General features: G+C 46.0%; 7 protein-coding genes across 7 annotated transcripts; 4 read left to right on the top strand and 3 right to left on the bottom strand.

Moving 5' to 3' along the window:
* Nucleotides 1-788: 788 nt before the first annotated feature.
* GGS22DRAFT_160641 (uncharacterized protein) lies at nucleotides 789-4,478 on the bottom strand. The gene is made up of 2 exons (XM_047960955.1): nucleotides 4,241-4,478; nucleotides 789-4,136 (listed from the first exon to the last, which is right to left on the bottom strand). The coding sequence occupies exons 1-2, from the start codon at nucleotides 4,294-4,296 to the stop codon at nucleotides 1,175-1,177; spliced, it is 3,018 nt and encodes a 1,005-aa protein (XP_047820189.1). The 5' UTR covers nucleotides 4,297-4,478; the 3' UTR covers nucleotides 789-1,174.
* A 663-nt stretch (nucleotides 4,479-5,141) lies between these two features.
* Nucleotides 5,142-6,969, bottom strand: GGS22DRAFT_160636 (Fructosamine kinase-domain-containing protein). Its single transcript, XM_047960954.1, has 7 exons — nucleotides 6,823-6,969; nucleotides 6,718-6,770; nucleotides 6,528-6,590; nucleotides 5,903-6,473; nucleotides 5,719-5,845; nucleotides 5,599-5,655; nucleotides 5,142-5,518 (listed from the first exon to the last, which is right to left on the bottom strand). The coding sequence occupies exons 1-7, from the start codon at nucleotides 6,857-6,859 to the stop codon at nucleotides 5,374-5,376; spliced, it is 1,053 nt and encodes a 350-aa protein (XP_047820188.1). The 5' UTR covers nucleotides 6,860-6,969; the 3' UTR covers nucleotides 5,142-5,373.
* Nucleotides 6,970-7,149: 180 nt separating this feature from the next.
* GGS22DRAFT_160634 (NACHT and WD domain protein) lies at nucleotides 7,150-12,641 on the top strand. The gene is made up of 7 exons (XM_047960953.1): nucleotides 7,150-7,273; nucleotides 7,356-7,875; nucleotides 7,923-7,973; nucleotides 8,029-8,335; nucleotides 8,410-8,550; nucleotides 8,621-9,117; nucleotides 9,169-12,641. The coding sequence occupies exons 2-7, from the start codon at nucleotides 7,363-7,365 to the stop codon at nucleotides 12,421-12,423; spliced, it is 4,764 nt and encodes a 1,587-aa protein (XP_047820187.1). The 5' UTR covers nucleotides 7,150-7,273; nucleotides 7,356-7,362; the 3' UTR covers nucleotides 12,424-12,641.
* Nucleotides 12,642-12,649: 8 nt separating this feature from the next.
* On the top strand, nucleotides 12,650-14,767 carry GGS22DRAFT_127806 (MFS general substrate transporter). The gene is made up of 6 exons (XM_047958385.1): nucleotides 12,650-13,178; nucleotides 13,249-13,333; nucleotides 13,391-13,866; nucleotides 13,929-14,113; nucleotides 14,178-14,240; nucleotides 14,310-14,767. The coding sequence occupies exons 1-6, from the start codon at nucleotides 12,704-12,706 to the stop codon at nucleotides 14,535-14,537; spliced, it is 1,512 nt and encodes a 503-aa protein (XP_047820186.1). The 5' UTR covers nucleotides 12,650-12,703; the 3' UTR covers nucleotides 14,538-14,767.
* Nucleotides 14,768-16,478: 1,711 nt separating this feature from the next.
* Nucleotides 16,479-17,263, top strand: GGS22DRAFT_199630 (putative hydrolase protein). The gene has a single exon (XM_047966317.1). It carries the CDS (start codon nucleotides 16,549-16,551, stop codon nucleotides 17,182-17,184), a length of 636 nt encoding a protein of 211 aa, XP_047820185.1. The 5' UTR covers nucleotides 16,479-16,548; the 3' UTR covers nucleotides 17,185-17,263.
* An 878-nt stretch (nucleotides 17,264-18,141) lies between these two features.
* Nucleotides 18,142-19,664, top strand: GGS22DRAFT_199626 (uncharacterized protein; the record flags this gene model as incomplete). The annotated part of the gene is made up of 4 exons (XM_047966316.1): nucleotides 18,142-18,305; nucleotides 18,549-18,645; nucleotides 18,712-19,100; nucleotides 19,155-19,664. 4 exons carry the CDS (start codon nucleotides 18,142-18,144, stop codon nucleotides 19,657-19,659), a joined length of 1,155 nt encoding a protein of 384 aa, XP_047820184.1. The 3' UTR covers nucleotides 19,660-19,664.
* Nucleotides 19,665-19,940: 276 nt separating this feature from the next.
* Nucleotides 19,941-20,577, bottom strand: GGS22DRAFT_160625 (uncharacterized protein). Its single transcript, XM_047960952.1, has 2 exons — nucleotides 20,468-20,577; nucleotides 19,941-20,386 (listed from the first exon to the last, which is right to left on the bottom strand). The coding sequence occupies exons 1-2, from the start codon at nucleotides 20,523-20,525 to the stop codon at nucleotides 20,136-20,138; spliced, it is 309 nt and encodes a 102-aa protein (XP_047820183.1). The 5' UTR covers nucleotides 20,526-20,577; the 3' UTR covers nucleotides 19,941-20,135.
* Nucleotides 20,578-20,614: the final 37 nt, after the last annotated feature.

Here is a 20,614-nt window from a genome sequence, read left to right as displayed (position 1 = left end):
TGATGATTCCAATAGGTCGGTAAATCTACTTACATATAAGTCTAATGCAGATGATATCGGTAAGATCTCCCAGAAGGGATAAGTTCTATTAATATCCTCTAACCAGGTAGAGGCATTCGCTATCCCGGCTCTCCATACTAGCGGCGACTCGTCAAGCCTCCGCAATGTACTTAGCAGCTTAGGTACTAGGTAAATATGGTAGCAGTACTAAGTAAGCGGAATGAGCACGGAGTGACTAGCCGGCTCATGATAGGATAGAAGCATATGTACGTAAGACAGGAATCATCGTGTGTTTAACCATCGAGAAACCTACCTACATTAGTTAGATTAATAGAGAACCATATCAGCAATATCATTTTATATGGTGTGACTAAGGTATACGATGGAATTCTAACGCATTGGACAAGCTAACCATGAAACCCTCATGTTACTTGGTCATCGTCGAATCCCATCAGCGATAATGATAGGTATTTCAACAAGACTGCCGTGCTATTGCGTAAACCAAGACAATGCAGAAAAGTTGCACAAGAACGCCACGAAAGAGCGCCCGATCCTTGCTAAGCCTTGATCTGTTTCGGGAAACGGATGCATATGATGGCAGATCGTCATGATTGTGGTTTTTTTTTTTTTTTTTTTTTTTTTTTTGCTAGTTCAAGTGAGACTGCCAATCAATCTGATTGGTATGAACCCATGTAGAGAAGGATTCGATGCGGGATGCTTACACCTACCTAAGCAGCTTAAGTGCACATACATATGAGGCGAATAATAATAATAAATCTCAGCCGAAATTTCACAACTGCTGTATTTAGATAGATCGAATTATTTCCATCCATGACCCATCAAATACACCTTCTCAATAAATCGTACATCCTATCCCCCCGACCTACTTACTCCCTTTTGTTCAATCCGATCTGCAAACATGCATACCCGCGAGATGAACCAGTACAATACATATGAGAAGTACAGGCAGGCAGTTCGCGAGACTTGTGAGGTGCCGAAAACGACACGAATCTGCCTGCGAGGTGACAGGATAGTGTTCTCCCGTCCATCAGCCTCACCAATTTCATATTAAAAGAAATCCATTCGAAATATGTTGTCCCAAAAGCAATGCACTGCCGCCGTCCCATGCCGCCTCCCCAATCGAGTAAAAGAGCAAGAGAAGAGAATCGTAGCGTTAAAAGAACACCTTATCGCCTGTCCCACGAAGCTTATTCTTTCCTTTGTTGAATAGCTTCATACCAGACTTCACACCCTTGTTTCCGAATGCCCCCGCTGCTTGTAGAAGCTCCTTACTCTTTGCCCCGACCTCCTTGCCGGAAGGACCAAAACTACTCATAGGTTGTCCTGTAAACTTATGCTGTAGACTGCCACTTGGCATCCTGCCAATTTGCGTCGGTGGTGCACTCGGGTTACTAGCATTCAGGTATTGCTGGTAGTAAGGTTGTTGAGTTGGCGGCTGGGTACCAGACGGAGACGTTTGACCTTGAGCCATGGGCTGGCCCCCTAGTGGTACTATACCAGCTCCGAGCTCTGGCTGGCTTTGCATATACGAAAGCCAATTCGACAGACCCGATTCCATCGAGTAAAATTGATTCTGCGTCTCTTCGAACTTCCCGATTCTCTGTTCGATCGACACAAGGTTGAGAATATCTCTAAAGGCCATAACCTTCGCATTTGACGCTGATTGGGCTGTTGGGGCTGATGTGATAGTGGGGGACGGAGTACGGGCCAGCTCTATTGGATCAGATAGAGCGGGATGATGTTCGACAGACGGCGCATGAATTGATTCTTGGATAAGTACTTTCTCCTTTTCATCTGCGAACGATAGGCGGGAAATATCAGGAATTGAAGCCTGGGTATCCGTGATCGCTTCCGGGGGCAACGAGATAGGGGAGAGTGGTTCAGGTAGAATAGACGATAAGTCACCAGGGCTTTGACTACTGATCTGAGAAACTTGATGGGATACTGGGCTAGGACCCTCGGGTCGTACTTGCAAGGCGCTTGGAGTGCTGACTGCACCTAGCTCTGACTCTAGGGTCGGCCTATTTTCACCCTGGGTGGCCGAGTCTGCTTTGGCGGGTTCCTGTATGCTTTTGTCTGCGCTATTCTCCCACGAGAATCGTCTTGGCCGGCGGTTAGCCTCTTGAACTGGGCTTCTACGTGGGCTCAAGGGAGCAATCTGTGGGAAAGAGGTCTCCCTCTGTATGCTTGGTCCAGACGGTGTTTCGTTAGCTGCTTTAGGTCCTTGCTTCAGGAGCTGACCTGTTTCTTGAAGGGACTTTTCTTCTGGCAGTGATAGGTATTCATCATATACACCAGATAGGTATGTGCTCTCACGAGTTAGCGCGCCTGGAACCGGATCGTAACCTCCAGTACCTGGGCCCGGAATAATGCTCGCATCAGGTGTGGTCGTAGCTGGGCTTGCGCTTAAAGATTTGAAGATTTCCTCCCTTAACTTGTCGCTCTCCTTTTCTGGAGATGCTGTATCAACGGTGCTCATCGTAGACTTTCGCTCTTGTATTGCCGGGGTTATGATTTCCGCCGGGGCAGCAAAAGACCGACGTGGATTTAATGGTGCGGTAGGAGCGAAAGCCGATCCGGTGGTGGCCGCGCTATGCGGAGTAAAAGTTGCTCGGGACGGTGAATCATTTTGACCTGAAGATCTCGGTGCCATCTCGTTGGCGGGTGCGTCCTGTTTCTCCTTCTGCGCGGCGTTAGATGCAGCAAGGGGATTTTCTGTCTTAAGAGGCGGAAGGAATTGATGGGTCGGATGAAAACCCGGTCCAGAAGAAATGACTTTGGATGCTATAGCACCGTCGTGCTTCCCGGTGGGTCTATTAAAGCTGTCTTCCCCGGATTCTTGCGCGGTTTTATTGTTCGCTGCTGCTTCCGAATCGGATTGTGTTGATGGCAAATGTTTAACGGCAGTGGTTGGCTCAAGATCAGCGGGCTCTGCGTGTCTGCTGTTTATTGGAGACACAGCAGGATTTGCAATGCTGCCCAAAGACGTAGAAACGGGCCCCTCGGCCTTTTCTGCGGGCGTTGTATGTTCAGAACCGGCACTCACAGTTTCTGATACCCAAGTCCCAGGAAGCTGAGGTCTAGACGGAGCAGATTGTTGAAATGTTCCTACGGGATCTTCTTTCTTCGGCTCTAGATCACCGTCTGATGGTGGCATAATGATTTTGGGATTAGGTTCGAGCCTTCGCCCTTCTAATGCACTAGGGGCATGTTTCTCTTCGTATAGTCCTGTAGTGTCACGCTGATTGTTATTCGGCCTAGATGATGGGCCAGGCTTGGCACCCGCGACACTAGTCCGCTGGTTATCCGAGACTGGGGGAAGAGAAGGACGCCCCGTCGGACTAGAACCTCCGGAAGAAGAGAAGAAATCATCACCAAAACCCGACATACGTGCTAGATCAGGCAGCTTAGGACTGGTGGATAGATGTCGTTGATTTCCTAGGCTTTGACCTAACTCGGTCTCGTCGGCAAGGGCTCGAGGCCCATTCTTCTGTTCTTCGACGGGAGCTAATGTTTGTTTCAGGCCACGAGAGTTATCGGAACTATTATGGCTTTCGAAGCTGGACCTCTGACGCTGTTCTATCGAAGAGCGGATCGCGCTTACTGATGGAGAATTGGCATCAGTTCGACCATAACCACTCTCGACACTAGGTCTACCCGATTCCGTACCTGACCCAGACGCACCAATATCTCTTGAACCCGGAGTTTCTTGTTGACTTATACTACTCTCGCGCGGTGGAAAGCGGGCTTGGCTCTGCGCAGACAAAGTAGCTCCGGCTAGGTGAGACCTCGGATCGACTCCGGTCTGTATATGTAGGGCTGGCGGACCACTGGCATTTCTCACCTCTAACGGTCCAGGTTTGGTGGAATCGACAGTGGGTGTCGGCTGAGAAAAGGCCCTTTGTTGGGGGGCATTCGCTGCTTGTTGTCGTAAAGCGGCAATCCTCGACATTGGCTGTGTGGGAGGTGCAGGTTCTGGTTCACGATCCTCGTATTCTTCCTCATACTCGTTGCCCCAATCGTCACCATCGTAGTTTTGGACCTTTGCCTCGACCCATTTTCTCGTCTTCGTTCGATTTACATTCGCCTTGTAGCTGTTTGCGGTAGACGGTGTCCTTCGCGATAGTATAAGTGTTAGTGGCGAATAATTCCGATAGTAACATACTAGGTACTAATGATCTAGTGAAGAAAAGAGACCAAATAGTAAGGGAGAGCTCACATGGGAGAGAACGGGCTGTTGCTCCGAATAACATTATTATACGTTCCTTCGTTCATGGTTGAGAATTAAAAGATGCCTGGTATTCTATTGCGACATCTACGTCAAATTGCACCGGAATCTCGGATTGGGGGGGATATGCGAGGATTGTTTTATTTGGAGGCGATATGAATAAAATTCGTATCAAATTCGTCGAAGAACAAAGTCGGCAGAGTTCGAGTAGGGTAGAAGCAATTGGTTATAAAAAGATTATCGCAGAAACTTCACAGGCGCTTGGAAGATCGATGCGGGCGAGGCGAATCGCGGTCATAGATTGAACAGAATAGAGGCAGGGCGGGAAAAAAGGGTATAAGAGGGGATCCGTATAGGTTGTCGTTGCCGGGGTACCTGGGTATCTGTGTATGTACTAGGGAGGAGTAGGCAATGATTGATGCTTGATATTCGATGTTACAAATGGTTTGAATTATGTATGGAAGAAGGATTCGGAGAATTACTTGCGACTAGACGCCATGACGATGTTGGAATTTGTTAAAGAAAAGAGATTAGTACGAAATACGTACGAAGTTGAAAAAGTTGAAAATCGTCGGTCGGATGACGATTTACCTTTCACATTTTAGATTTTAGGGATACCTGGGATAATTTACCGAATGTTCCTTCTATTCCTTTACTCAAGTACCACCAGCCTAAAGTTGACTCGTGCGGTACATACTGAGTCAATGCTGGACATGACGATCTGCTGTAATGTTTGTATAGATTTAGGTACCCAAACTTTATCAACCCACCTACGATACGTAATCCCGTGCAGCTGCCCGTGTTCGGTAGAGCAGATAGAGCACCTATCTAACGCTTAATGTTGACGCCAAGCCTCTAATGAGGTACTCGTATTGTACATTTGCGAGCTACGGACCGCCCCAGTTTTACAGGGTACGCGCTACAGCGCATATGGGCAGTTGCTGGGGAGTTATTATGCACAGCCACAGCCAGCTAATACGCTAAAATCCGCCTCTACAGAAAATTGGAATTAAAATGTTTCTTCACGAAACAATACCCCTGGATTCTGGTCATGCCTCGAATTGCCTTCTACATACTAGGGTTCAAGCTTCGACTCAAAGAATGGAAGTGAACATATCCATACGTTAGCCCTCTATGGACTCGGCAGTATTTCCAACACACGATACAGATTGACAGATTCCATCTGCCGATTCACTATTCTGACCCATCTGGAAACCGTTGAGGCCGTCGGGATGTTTGGATAGGAGTCGACGCATCTCCTCTTTTGCACTATATCGTATTAGTGCAAGCAACCGACATACATAGTAGGCTATCATAGGATAGCTATCTACTCTGGGTATTGTACATACGTTGTCAACAATGGTGCCCACTGTGGCCACATTCCTGCTGTGCATATATTGTTGCGACTTTGAAAATCATCAGTGCCGGGTCTTTTTATATGTGGGTGAGTAATCGGGAGCTAAACTTACACCGCGTATAGGGCATGCCGATCATAGAAATCTTGTCTTGGCTCCGATGCCCCTACTTCGTTTTTATATAGATCTATGAACTCCATTCCGAGCGCGTAACGGGGATCTCCCATACACTGAAGATCCACTAGCATCGAGAGTCATCAGCAGAACATCCTATTGTGTTATTGTTGCTCCTACTAACTTTCATTGTGCCCATAAAAACAGCATGGGTCGAACATGATCGGTTGCTTGGTCTCGACGTCGACTTGGATGTTACCATCCCAGAGATCACCGTGGCATAGTGTAGGCTTGATGCTCCTACCCGCCGTTTGCAGAGGCCTTAAGAGCCTAGGGATTACCTTCTCGATGAAATCCTCAGCAAGAGCCTGCAATTCGGGGTCTTCGCCACGTTCTTGTTGCGCATATGCTAGGTTCGCCCGAAATTGCCGTGTGAAATACTCCTCCCAATTGTCTGTCCAGTCGTTGATCATCGGAGGGGGGCCATAAAACGTTGTGACATGAAAGCCAAACTTCCCCGTCGGCGATACAGATGATAGATGTAGCTTTTTTACGATCGCTAAGAGCTTCAAGGTTGGAGGAGGGCAAACACGCAGATGACGGAAACGAGTGAGGAAGAAAGATTTCGAGGTATCATTTTCTAGAAATCCCCAAGCTATAGGGATCACGACGTTTTCTGGAATATAAGTTGCAAGAGCCCTTTGTCCTTCATATTCTGCCTCGGACATACCAACTAACCCAGGCCGCTCAACAACCTTGAGCGTGTGTTTGAATCAGTCATCGAATACGCTTTGGAAACTTACACTTACCTTAACGAAGAACTCCTGCTGCTTATCATCTGCGTTGATGACAACTCGGAGACCTGTCGACCACTCATTATGTAGGTCAGTGATTAAGCAACACTGGGTACTTAGTTACTAGCAGGGCACCGGCCATCTAGCAACTCATCCGGGTCGCCCACGAAGAGATAATTCTGACATGCTAAAGCTTGGAACTTACATTGGTTTTCAAGTACTTGGTTACTGATATCACTTCACATTTTGTAGGTAGAGCTGATATGGCTGTTAGCTCTGTTGCTATACGGACCCCTAACCACTCACTCACCAGCTATTATTGCTTGATCTAACATCGCCATGCTCATTGCCGTCAACGAAATCGAAGTATAGAATTGCTGGCTATAGTTACATTATAAGATAATTTAGTATCTAAGTAGATATAGATGACCCGACTACGATATAAACAAAAATGAGAAGACGCCTAGGTGTTCGCTAGGCTTACAAGCATTGGGGTCGAGGCCATATGCGACAGGTAGGCGCTGAGGGGCTGAGGCGCTGCAAGCATCTCAGCGTATTGTCATTTGATTGGCCCTAGAAGGACTGTTGGATGTATCCGCTATAGCTGATGTTACATTCTAGGAAAGCATACTTGACCACCACCACCACCACCACCACCTGGTTGTTCCATTTCATAATTATGTCAACCATTTATAACTTGCAACATACTAGAGTAAGAAGCACACAGCTTCTCTCTAGTGTGTTGGGCGCATGCTATATTGGTATGTCCTTGACGCCTAGTGATTTGATCATCCACCCCCGCTCGAATTGTCTGTAAAGAAGCTCACTGACTAAAGTATCTAGGTAGGCAATGAGCGACACTTTGTGCGCGCCAAAAGACCTCTCTACCAACTTACCAACACACTCCAAATCTTCACCGGCCGCGCATAACTCCACCAACAGCCCGTCTTCCTCTAGTGTTGCCGCTGTAGAGCCCGTCACCTTCTCGAAACCGTCCCTCACGAAGCGATTCACTAGTTCGTTGGTGAAAAAACGATCCGATAAAGATGACGAAGAGGGTATTCGGGGCCCTACCGGGCTCAGGATCTTACATTCCTCTCCCGAACCGCTAGTGGACCTGATATTTGTACATGGTTTACGAGGGGGCTCGATAAAGACTTGGCGGAAGGGTGACGACCCTCGTATGTTCTGGCCGCAATTGTGGTTGCCCATGGAGCCTGGACTAAGAAACGTCAATGTTCATAGCTTTGGGTACGACTCGGATTGGGCTAGTACAAAGTCAAGCATCCTGAATGTTCACGACTTTGGGCAGGCGCTGTTGGAGGAAATGAGGAATTCGTCACATTTGAGAGAGAATATAGAAGTACGGATCGGCTCTTCTTATACTGCTCCGAAACTTACAGTGCATAGAGGCCTATAATATTACTTGGGCATTCCATGGGCGGGCTCGTGGTAAAAAAGGTAAGATATTATGTATATGGAGATGCATTATCATGTGGCTAACTTGGATGGGTAGGCATTCATACTGGCAAGAGACGTATTGGATTTCAGAGACCGCATCAAGTGCATCTTCTTTCTTGCAACGCCGCATAGGGGGTCTGACTACGCGGCGATTCTTAACAATATTCTAGCCATGTCTGGGATAATGTCTTCTCGTCAATATATCGATGATCTAACCACTGGTTCGATTTCTACGAGTCTAATTAATGATGACTTCAAGAAATACACGATTGACACGCGGATATTTTCCTTCTACGAGACTTTGCGAATGAACCTCGGGGTTTCATCTGGTCTAATTGTAGAGAGGAGTTCCGCTATCCTTGGTACCTAAATACCCCTTACATTATAGCGTCACCTCTAAGATCCGAGGCACTAACCACACCTCGCATCACTTCAGGAAAGGGGTTCCCGAATGAGCGGGTCCAATATATGAATGCTAACCATAGAGATATATGCAAATTCGAAAGCAAGGATGACCCTAACTATATAACCCTCAAGAATGCGCTTTCCAGTGCCGTGGAAGATCTACTGAAAGATGGTGAGTGCAACGAATTCCCCGTCCTTGTACTAATTATGGATGCAGCTGCTTACCTAGTAACTATCCGCAGACCCGAGAAACCGTCTTAAGATGTTACGGGAACAAATGAGCATATTAAAGTCGTATCTCAGTATATCAGATCCTCCAGACGACCATTTCCCCGCAATAGATGGATCTTGCCAATGGATTGATTCTCGAGATGACTTCCGAGGCTGGAGGGATGCTCCTGATGAGTTCTCCTTTACACAGAATAATGAAACTGGGAACAGAGCACCTTCAATCTTTTGGGTTCACGCCAATCCTGGAACTGGCAAAACATATCTCGCCGCACATGTTGTTTCCCAGCTTTGTCAATTACAACTTGAATGTGCATACTACTATTTCCACGCTGGCAACAAATCTTCAAAATCCTTGGGCGAACTTTTGCGATCTATAGCATATCAAATGGCATCATCAAACGAATCTATTCGCAAAAGATTAACTTCTTTATATGAAGAGGGTTCGTGCTTTAATGCAGATGATAGCCGCACGATATGGACGAAAGTCTTTAAAAAAGGGGTTTTCCAAGTATGTTATTCCAAAGTAAAACCATAGAGAATACGACTAACTCCAAGATAGTCTCATGCGAACACGCCTCAATACTGGGTAATCGATGCAATTGATGAGTGCGATAAGTACCAGGAATTTTTCACGTTGATTAGGGGCGAGAAGCCGAGCTTTCCTCTCCGAATTTTTATCACAAGCCGAAAAGTTCCAGATTTGCAGAGGTTATGTTGCCATCTGGAAGGCTATGCCTTACTAAAATCCATCGAAATACCCTTCGAAGATAGCATGGCTGATATCGAGAGTTATATATGTGACCGTATTGAGAATCTGCCAATTGATGCGATTGCGGACAAGCATGATCTCTCCAGTCGAATTCTTCAAAGGTCCAATGCTTGCTTTCTATGGGTGCGTCTAGTGCTGGATAAACTTGAGCAGGTCTACTCAAACGAAGGTATCCTCCAGATACTTCAGAGTATTCCAGAAGGAATGGTACCCTATTACGAGAGGACTACGAAAGCAATGTCGGAGAACAAATTGGAGAAACATATTGCCCAAGCCATTCTTCTATGGACGGTGGCAAGTTACCGAGATCTGACAACCACAGAACTCTCACACGCACTTGAACTAGATATTAACACCACCCTTCCAAGTGCCAAGAGTGCTGTGGAAGGCCTCTGTGGTCAATTTATTTCTGTTGACCCTGGTTCCGGCCTAGTTAGCCTTGTCCATACTACAGCTCGAGAGTTCCTCTTGTCAGAGAATGCGGGAGATTTCAACATCTTTAAGCCGCTAGCGCACGAAAGAATTGCATTGGCATGCTTGCAAGTATTATGCAGCGCTGAGATGCAGCCGCCACGAAGCCGTCGACTATTGAGCGCAAATGTACGCCAAAAAGCACCGTCTCCTCTTCTCGACTACGCGATAACCCAGTTCTCCGAACATGTATATGGCGCATCTATCGAATCCGATAAACTTCTGCTTGCGATGGATAAGTTTTTCAAATTGAATGTCTTGTCCTGGATCGCAAGAGTTGCTCTGAAAGGCGACCTTCAGTGTTTAATCAGAGCTTCGAAGAATTTGAAGACTTATTTGGGTCGAAAAACGAAATATCGATCGCCGGTGAATAGCCAAATGAGAAATATTGACGGCTGGTCCATGGATCTGAGCCGGATCGTGACGAAGTTCGGCGCAGTTCTCTTACAAGACCCTTCGTCGATTTACTTTATTATCCCACCTCTGTGTCCTTCGAATTCTGCCATTTACCAGCAATTTGGGAAAAGACCCGATGGTTTGGCAATTTTAGGTTACAGGGAAAGCGAATGGGACGATTGCATTGCATCCGTCAGTTTTGGCGACGACAGTATCCCCTCTACTGTTTTTTGCGGGGAAAATGTAATTGCTGTAGGCATGGAATCTGGGGACATAAATCTTTACAACCACCGCGATTGTCAGCAAATAGGGCACATTCAGGATAAGAGGCACCCCATCGACCTTGTGCATCTTACTAGTACATACATAGCAGCATGCACGACACGGTCTGTGGTGGTCCGGGACTTAGAAGGAAACACGATATGGGAACAGCGCATAAGGTTCCGCTGCATTCTCCTCAGCTCTTCTAGCGACTTCCTTGTCGCCGTATCACAACATGGACATTTACTGAAGTGGAATCTTTTGAATGGAGAATTACTTGAAGATCAAACATTCTCATATCAAAGTCATGATAGCGACTCTAAGTTAGGGGAGTTTTACGGAAAAGCCCCTTTTCTAGCCTCGATTTCCCCTGATGCGGAATTGCTTGCCTTGACATACACGGGTGGCACAATCTGTCTCTGGGATATCCAGACCGGCGAACTAATCGGCTGGGCCGCGGATGAAGAGAACAAGCTTGCTGCATTCTTATTTTTCAATCCCAACCACAATCTGAACTTGCTCCTTGTCATATACACAAATCATGACCTGTCACTTTATGATACTTGGTCTGGGAGCTTAGCTAATAGCTGCAAGGCCTCCACTGACATGGGTATACTGTCCGCCTCATGTTCTCTGGATGGGAGAACATTCGCAACTATCGATAGCCGAGGCAATCTACAGATTTGGGATTTTGAGTCACTCTCCTTACTATACCATGTCCTATCACCAGCATCATCCTTCAGGATATTGAGTTTCACATCTGATGGATATAGTATTGTCGACGTAACGGACTCCGATATGTGCATCTGGTCTCCTGCTATACTTGTACGGAAGAACATTGAAGATGAATACTTTAATTGCGACGATGGTATTCAACCAGCTACCATCGAGGGGCAGTACGAATCACGGAGGACGTCTAAGATCACAGCTCTTTGTGCTCATCCTTCACTCCCTATCGTTTTTGCTGGGAAGTACACCGGTCAAGTTATCACTTTCAACACGCAGACTGGGAAGCAGATCTCAGTGCTTTATTCTCATCCAACGACGGCATTTGTTACAGAAATAGTAGCAAGCAGAGATAACTGTATTGCTTCAAGCGATGTAAATGGCAATTTACAGGTCTGGAGGCTAGCTGCAAGTCAGACGTCGGTCTTGGCATGCGAGTCGCTGTTTTTACGTACATCTCTACCCGCCCAGGTAACCCAGCTCTGTTTCAGTGCTGATGGTAGCTTTCTTCTGGTCGCAACAGCGCGTTCGGACCTCGTATATTCTATCAAGGATGGCTCTCATGTGGGGTCGTTGCCTTTCGACCCCGACAAAAGACATGCATGGAGATGGACCCAGGGGCTAAGCAACAATGGGGATGAGCAGTTTTGTCTCATCAACAACCACGTTCTCAAGCAATATAGCGCAAACGCCTTCCCATCGACCTCCGTCGAGATAGAAATTCATTTGAGGTATGATTTGGCAAATGGTGATGTGGAAACGGGGATCCGTGCAGCATTTATATATTCTGAGCCACACATCCTAGTTCTTGAGGTTCATCATAACTCAGGATACATTTCTTCGTCAACTGTCTTCATATTCAGTTTTCAAGAAATGACGAATACTACGAAAACCTTGATGCCTCTGAATGATTTGCTACCTCTTTGCTCCAGACACTTTGTTGGAATTAGTCAGCGAGAAAAGGCTTTTGTCTTTTTACATAGGGACTCGTGGTTATGTAGCATCGACCTCGAAAATATTATGACCAGGCAATTCTCTCGGCATTTCTTTGTTCCAAATGAGTATACCCCTTCACATTATAGAGTATTTCCAATTAAAAGTGCTGACGATAACCTTGTGTTTTGTCTTCACGGAGAACTAGCCATTATTAAGAATGGTCTCAAATTCCGGGAAATTCAGGTCATGGAATAGAAAATGTGGAATAGAACGCAATATTCGGGGAAAGGCAAAGAGTAGAAACTACTGGCATACCCCTCTGCTGCGGTAGCGGTTATATCTTTACGACGATTGGCGTCTCTTCCCACAATTCAACTCATGCAGGTACCTAACTAGGTAATAAGTACTGATCTAGGTTAACGAGGTCGGCGATCCTCCGTACTCTGATAAGACCTTTACACATCACTTCTTTCTACCTATTCACATGATTGTTTAGAAATATAATTTCGAAAATTGTTTTAATAGAGTCGACAATATGGGACCTATGATAATTGAATCTCAGAGTCCTGAGATCAGAGGCCAACAACCAGCAAATTTTGAGCTCGACGATGGTGAAAAGCCGACTTCGGCCATTGCACAGAGAGAAATTTCCAACGAATCCCCGCCCTACTCTGCTTTTTCTCCTGCTCAAAAGAAATGGATTATATTCATCGCGTCTCTAGCTGGATGGTTTTCTACAGCTAGTAGTTTTATTTATTTCCCCGCAATACCATTTCTGGCGAGAGATATCAAAGTATCCGTTGAAAATATCAATCTTACCGTAACTTCGTATCTAATAGCTTCTGGGATCTTCCCTGCTGTAACTGGAGATGCCGCTGATAGATATGGCCGCCGTCCTGTCTTTGTCGCAGGCCTTTGCATATATGCGGTGGTTAATATCGGATTGGCCATTCAACGGTCGTTTGCATGTCTTTTAGTCTTACGTATGGTACAGAGCGCCGCAATATCTGGTAGGTACCTACATAATTATGAGATCATGGACTGTTGCTCGCCTGCCACTAAACTGACCTATCGACCTAGGGACATTCTCTATAGTATATGGGATTATCGGTGACATAACTACACCAGCCAATAGAGGAGGATACACCGGATTTGTTTCCATATTGTAAGTGATGGTATTTGGACTTTCAAGTGTATCTTCTATTCTAACTACCCTCCTCAGTCTAAATACGCCTCCGAGTGTTGCCCCTCTAATTAGCGGCTTACTTCTCATTCGATGGAACTGGCCCTCCATCTTTTGGTTTTTGACGATTTCATCATCGACCGTGCTGATAACTATCCTCATCTTTCTGCCAGAAACATGTAGGAACATTGTTGGGAACGGAAGTTCCTGGCCTCCGGTAATTAACCTACCCTCTACCAAATTGTTGTGCGCGTCGAGTCAGCAGGAAGGAATCCAAAGGCCGGAGCAAAAGGTTCGGACCGGATTACCTAACCCCTTTTCCGTCCTTTCTCTGCTAAAGAACCGTTCAACTCTCGTCGCCGTTATATGCTATGGGATCTACTATACTATCTATTCCTGTTTACAGGCTTCGTTGTCTACGGTATTTGTTGAAACATACAACATCTCCGGTTTGGTGGCAGGGCTTTCATATTTACCGTTTGGAGTGGCGTGTGCTACCTCTGCCTTTGTCGCTGGTAACATACCTCCCTTCGCGTCGAAATCTAACTACGCTCAGTGACTAATCGATCGATGATAGGCAAGATCATAGATATGGATTATCGAAAAACTGCCAAAGCCCGGGGAATGCATGTTGATCAATTGAGAGGGGATGATGTGTCTAAGATTCCAATCGAGTACATACGACTGCGAACACACAAATATTACATAGCGTTTTGTGCACCCCTAGTAGCCGGGTATGGATGGAGTCTTCAATTAAAAACTGTAGGTTAGGTCTTGTTGAAGCTAGGTTAAAAAGTATTGACTGCGTGCTAATAATTACCTACAGCATATGGCTCTACCCCTAACGCTTCAATTTTTAATTGGCTTCACAATGCAGCCCCTTTTCACGGTGAGGAGTACTATTCTCTTTATAGCATGACTGTTGTAACTAATGAATGTCATTTTACGACACTGGCAGTCACTCAATATACTATTAGTTGATTTACACCCAGATCGGTCATCTTCCGCCCAAGCTGCAAACAATCTTGTTAGGTGCGAGTTTGCTGCCATAGGCTTAGCGGTACTGGAACCTATGCTGCGAGCACTGGGTCCAGGGTGGTGTTTTGTTATATTCGCTCTCATTCACAGTCTTACTCTTCCTGCACTCTGGATACTAGGAGAAAAGGGTCTAAAGTGGCGTTATTGAGAAGCTACCTAGTAGTCAAGTGGGATAGCGTTCTACCAACGCTTGTATCTAGAAAACGAAGTAAAACGTAAGTGGCGAGTACCTAATTCGATTAGAATGAGACTCGTCATACACTACCTACCTACGTTGGATACCAGGACGTCATCGGATGAATTTTCGTTGAATGGAATACATGCAAGCTAATGCGCATGAGTTCACACTCTGTAGCGGTTCTATAAATTCAGTTGAAACAAATCGAATGGGTGGCTTTTGTAAACGAATCAAGCTGAAATGAACATCATTCTAAGAAGTAAGCCTGATATTAATCAATCCTAAGCAACTTTCACCCAGCTAAAATAGACACCGCTGTTGTAAAAGCCTCAATAGATAGCAAACAGGTACCGGCATGTGACTCTCCCGACCTATTTACCAAAGTAACTTTTAAATAAATAGGTACCTAGGTAAGTATGGACGGTGAATTCTTGTGTTAAGATTTATCATTGCAACTACTAGCTGGCTACGCATCTAAGAATCTGCAAACCTAAGTGCCTAGATAACTACCTACCTATGTATAGTGTCATCTCTTTTGGAGAAGGGAGGGAGTGGTCTCCATTAGAATTTCGTGCCAGTCGGGGAAAATATGGAAGAGGGTCGGCTTGCAAAGATTGTCGCATTTCTAAAACGAAATGTAGCGGAAAGTTAGACAACAAAGACTGCGACAGATGTAAACGCCTTGGCAAGTCCTGTTTATATCCCAACGACCAGATTCGACGCCGGAATCATATCAAAAAGTCTCTTGATGGAGTCCATAAGAGAGAAAGCTCCCAAGAAGAAGTTTGTGAGCCGGAAAAAGTGGAAGAAAAACCATCAGGTTCATCTAGCCATTTGACAGATCCAACAAACTATGATGAAACGCAGTTTGCAGGTGACGATAATCTGGAGTTCGATTTCGAAAGCTGGCTACAACTACAATATAATCCCTTTGCCAACGAATCGCTTCTACTGAATATGGATATGGACATGGTGACCACTCCACGATTTGGGGACAATCAGTATTCTCCTCCGTTACAGTCTGAGGGGTCACAAGAGGATACGGAAGCGTGGCAAACAACTGCACTCTGTTATTCTAGTTTAGAAAACGCTGGATATCAGAAATATGATGTGGCAGGTTATGAATTGGCCATGCCGAAATCATTTGACGATCTTCAAGACTGGACACCTGACGTTTGGGGAACTGCTTTTCGATGAAAGTTAGTGGTCGGTTGAGAACCCCCGGCAATGCCCTTAATCTACCATATGCTGCACGAATTGGCTATTCCATTGTGGGTCATTTTGGATTGACTGGGTACCTAGGGAGGAGGCTACTTGCCTTCAAGTCAAGCGAGGCAGGAGAGAGTTATAGCATCTTTGACATCTCCGCAGGACGAACTCATGGATCAGGACGGATAGAAAGGAAAGATTTCAGAAGAAATAACATAATTTGGGATTTAAAATTGCAATGTTTGGACTTTGGTACTTAGTACTAGGTAGAGGATGAGAATGAATTATGTAAAGACACTGACTGACTACTAAAGCAAGATGAAGAGATGAGGTAAGCAGTACTTACGTAATCTCCTCTAGGACCTCGGAACTGCCCAGTGAGATGTTTCTTATGTAAGCAGAATTTCTAGATAACATTGAACAATAATCCGTAATATTCACACTAAACATGATTTTGAAAACCTTCTTCTATGAATTAAACCGTCATTACCAAGGCAGGTACGCCAAGATATATTTCTCGGGCAAATCCCGAGCCGGAAGGGTTCCGTCTCGCCGTCCCAATTGCCCAATTAGGCAATGTGCTGTGCTGTGAAATGAAAGTGCTGTACCTACCTACGTAGAGCTGCACCGCAGTTACATTAAGTGTTACCACCCCTTACTTTAAATAAAATACTCGTGTAGCCCCTTCATGTGCATCGTCTTTCTCTATAACACAAAGTCTCTTCCCTTTCCCGCGCTCCTATCCAAAACCCATAATCACCTCGCTATCATCATGTCTCCCACCTCAGAGCCCTGGAAACCCTCCAGCTACAGCCCATCCAAAACCGCCCTCCTCCTCCTAGACTACGAAAATGCGCACGTGAACATGATCCAAGATCAAGAGAGAAGAGAAAAAGTAATCCATTCAACGAAACAGCTCCTGACAGCAGCGCGAGAAAACAACGTCGCTATCGTGCACTGTCTAATGGATACGACTATCGACCCTCCTAAGACCAGCAAGGGCACGGAGAAATGGCAGTCGATGATTAAGCCCATGCTGACTGCTAACCCCGACATGGTTGCTGAGTACAGTGATTTCGCTATCACCACTGAAACTTCTAGTAATGGCCGCGAAAGTACTTCTCACAGGAACCCGGGTTACCTGTCCGCGCTGGTAGACGAGGGGCTTTTACTGCTGTTACGCGAGAAGCTGGGTGTGGCGCATCTGATCATGAGCGGCATAACGACGAGTGGCCCGGTCTTAGGCACGGCTACGCATGCCACGGACCTGGACTTCGTCGTTACTGTGGTGGGTGACGCGTGCTGGGATCCTGACGAGCAGGTGCATCGCGCGTTGCTTGATACGGTGATGCCGGTTTTGGCCTGGGTTTCGACTGTTGAGGAGGCAGTTGGGCATATGTCTGGTTAACTTACTGGTTCTATCTTTGTTGTGGACGGTAGGGGCCAAAAGCAATGATTTCATACTTCGGGGCTGCGTTAGCATTGCCTAGTGATCTATCTACTACCTATATTTTAGTGTTTAAGCGCCACAATACAGGGACCTCGGCCGCTAAAGAAATGCCCCAACGCTGATCCATCATCCATGGATCTTTCAGCTTACACAGTCTTAGCATATTCGCGGACGTGCGAAACCTTCACCCTCGATCTTCGTACGGTATACACAGCATTAGGCCCCTGCTAATATTTTCGTGTCTATTTTAGGTGATATGTAGGAGCTGATAATACGTAAGTTGTACCTACTAAAATGTGATTCCCGCATTAACCACGAAAATTCTGCCCTGGAAACTTACTAGAGAGGTCGCTAAGTTTTGGGGGGTTACACGCTCGAAGAGGGGGTGCCGTTTCGGTGAGCCCCAACAGCATCAATGAGAAAACGCTCTAAGCTACCAACAACTTCTGATGGCAAAATTTATAAGGTTGTACCTATTGTATTTAGTATGGAATTTATCGTCTTATACAGAGTGGGGCAGTTCATAGGTATATATACGCGACTGATTTGGTAGTTGCGGTTTGATGTAGTTAATCGCCAACTGCATGGTGATTGACGGCGTAGGCCAACTACACGGCCTTCAACGCCCAATACTGTCCTGTAATTCATAGTCTGAAATTGTGTGAATCCTTACTTCTGCTGTGAGATACGCGGCATTATTTGGATTGGACGCCATATGCAATTAAAGAGAGGCTAAAAGTCAAGTCCTAGAGGTTATGTTCGTCCACTCTGCTGGTCACATCCCCTCTTCGTGCGACGACCGACCTTAAGCATCGCTGAATATCGCTACCCGACTCATTATCCTGTCAAAATCACATCTCTCTGAAAGCACCGTATATCCGATAACCTGGCTATTAATTTCATTATCACAACATCATGGATTATCTCCTATCGAGACTCGACCCTTCTATGACCCCGGTGGCGCCGCCGCCTCCCGGTGTAGTAAGCAACTTCGTAGATCCACCATCGGTAGCGTGGGGACCGCGACTAGCTGTTTATCTGACATTCCCGCTTTTGATTCTCGTCGCTTGCCTTCGATTGTTCGCACGCCTAAAAAGCAGGCAGATTGGGGTAGATGATTGTGGGTTGACCCTTTCCAGGAATCCCGGCGATGATGTGCTAATTGCCAATAAGATGTTCTTATATTTGCAGTGGCAAGTTCTCTCCGAGTAGACATTGCTATCGGGGTCGCATTAGTCTAACAGGACCAGCTTTCTGCTATCGGATACAACAGTCTTATGTTAAGCATCTGTGAGTTCTATCCCCTGACTAAATTGGTGTAGTGCAAGTCTCATTGATCGCATGGAAGATGTGGACGACTCCAATGGGCGACATAGTTGGGACACGCCGCTAACCACATATGATGCCTCGTACTTCAAGGTGAGCTTACCAACTATCTTCCTGCTGTCAGGAAACATAAAAAGTCGACAAGTTGACGTATGATAGAAAAACTTTGCCTCCATCATTGTCTATAACGTCACTGCCACGTTGGCTAAGACCTCAATTTTGGCTCTGTATCTTCGGATTTTCCGTCCGTTTCAGGCAGCTGTTGTCATGATCTGGGTCGGAGCTGTGGTGACAATACTATTGTATACGGCGACTTCAATCGTAGCAATGGTCTCCGACATCCCACGCCCAGGTGATGGGGGATGGGGATCAGAAAAGACCAATCTAAGGTCGGCGAAACCTTCCGGGCAGCTACTTGCTGCAGCAGGTGTAGGGGGTACGGTGACGGATTTTTACGTGTTCTTACTCCCTATCTATTTCGTCTCAAAGATTTCTATGCGGGTTAACAGAAAGATTGGCGTTGGCTGCCTCTTTCTAGCTGGTCTCATGTGAGTAATGAATACATCGTCCAGCGACTATCGAAGGTAATTGCTAATTTCCAGACCATGCGCCTGTTCCACTGTCGGTACTGTCTTCCGGTTCCAGTTCCTCTCAGCCACGACCGGCATCGATGGCACATGGGTGGGGACTCAGATGCAAGCACTTGCGTACGGACAACCTGTTTCATCCTATAAGTTTGCAGTTGTCGCTAACAAACTAGGATACAGAATCACCGAAATCAATACTGGCATTTTCTGCGGCTGCATGCCTGTCGCGTTTTGCCTGTTCAAATCAACTTATCAATGGATTGAGTCTGGTCTGGTGTCTTTCAAAGACCTCTTTAACTCCCTTCGAAGTAGGTCGTCCATGAAAGCAGAATCTTCCAGTAATAAAAGCGATGCTGCTCCAAACCTCTCAGAAAAGATACCAAGAGGCATCGTGACTGGACTGCGATCATTCATGCAGAACGGTCTCCGGTCTAAGGCTGAGAAAACTGGAGCCGATGGTACTATCCCATCCTACGTAGATCTGCATTCCATCGATTATGAGACTTTCGGTCGAGTTTAGTGAAATGTATATGGACTAGTAGTCTCAGAATGCTGTGCACTAGGTAGTGTTGGAAGTTGTTAGCTAAAGCTGCGTCGCGATTTTGTGTGTGAATTTTTGGGGTCTGAAATAAAAAATAAATGCTTGGGCCATGATTTACAACTGTTGATTACCTAAGGTAGATGAGTCAGAAAAGTTACATAAGCCATAGCGGGGAATCATGTTATGTAAGCTAATGCTGACTCATAGCCGGCACTTGAAGCGGGGGCGGGGTCCAACACCTCAAACCAACAACCTACATACAAGTCCATTCCTAAGTACTTTTCGATGTCCAACAACGTTGTGTCATATTTGCATAGAAAGAATTATCATTCGATTCGATAAAAATAGCTCGATACCCCTTGCTTAGTTCAATCTGTATTACGTCCTAGTCCTGATTTTATATTCTCCTAGGTCCCATAAATTCCTACCTACCTCATAGTACTTACATTGACAGCTTAACGATTCGACGCTGTCAACCCAACCAGTCCACAAGCTCCGAAGAAGAAACCCGTCACGATACGAAAAACTGCCTTTCCACGATTTCCAGCTTTCCAGACGAGATAGCCCTCCACCAGGCCAGCGTAAGGGATGATAAGGAGAATGGAATCGACAGCCTCGAACTTCCCCTGAGAATAGAATATGGAGATAAGCGTTCCAAGCATGGTGGTACGTGCGCCGAATAGCATCATGGGGGGTACGGCACTGGGTGAGTTGGCCACTCGTGTTGAGAATCCGAGCTCAAGTGCGGACCATCTTGTGCTGATGAATGGGGTAAATCCGCCGAAAGTAAGCGTGATACCAGCGATTAACGCCGGGACGTCACGGAAAGATAGGTCCTTGAACATACTAGCCGTATAAATGCTAATACGGTATAGGCGAAGGATGAGTTACGTATTCTATCGCAATTCGAATCCTGTGAGTGTTGCAAGAGGTA

The sequence above is a fragment of the Annulohypoxylon maeteangense genome (assembly GCF_022496945.1).
Source record: "Annulohypoxylon maeteangense strain CBS 123835 unplaced genomic scaffold GGS22scaffold_6, whole genome shotgun sequence".
Lineage (NCBI taxonomy): Eukaryota > Fungi > Ascomycota > Sordariomycetes > Xylariales > Hypoxylaceae > Annulohypoxylon > Annulohypoxylon maeteangense.
This window is presented reverse-complemented; position numbering and strand designations above follow the sequence as displayed.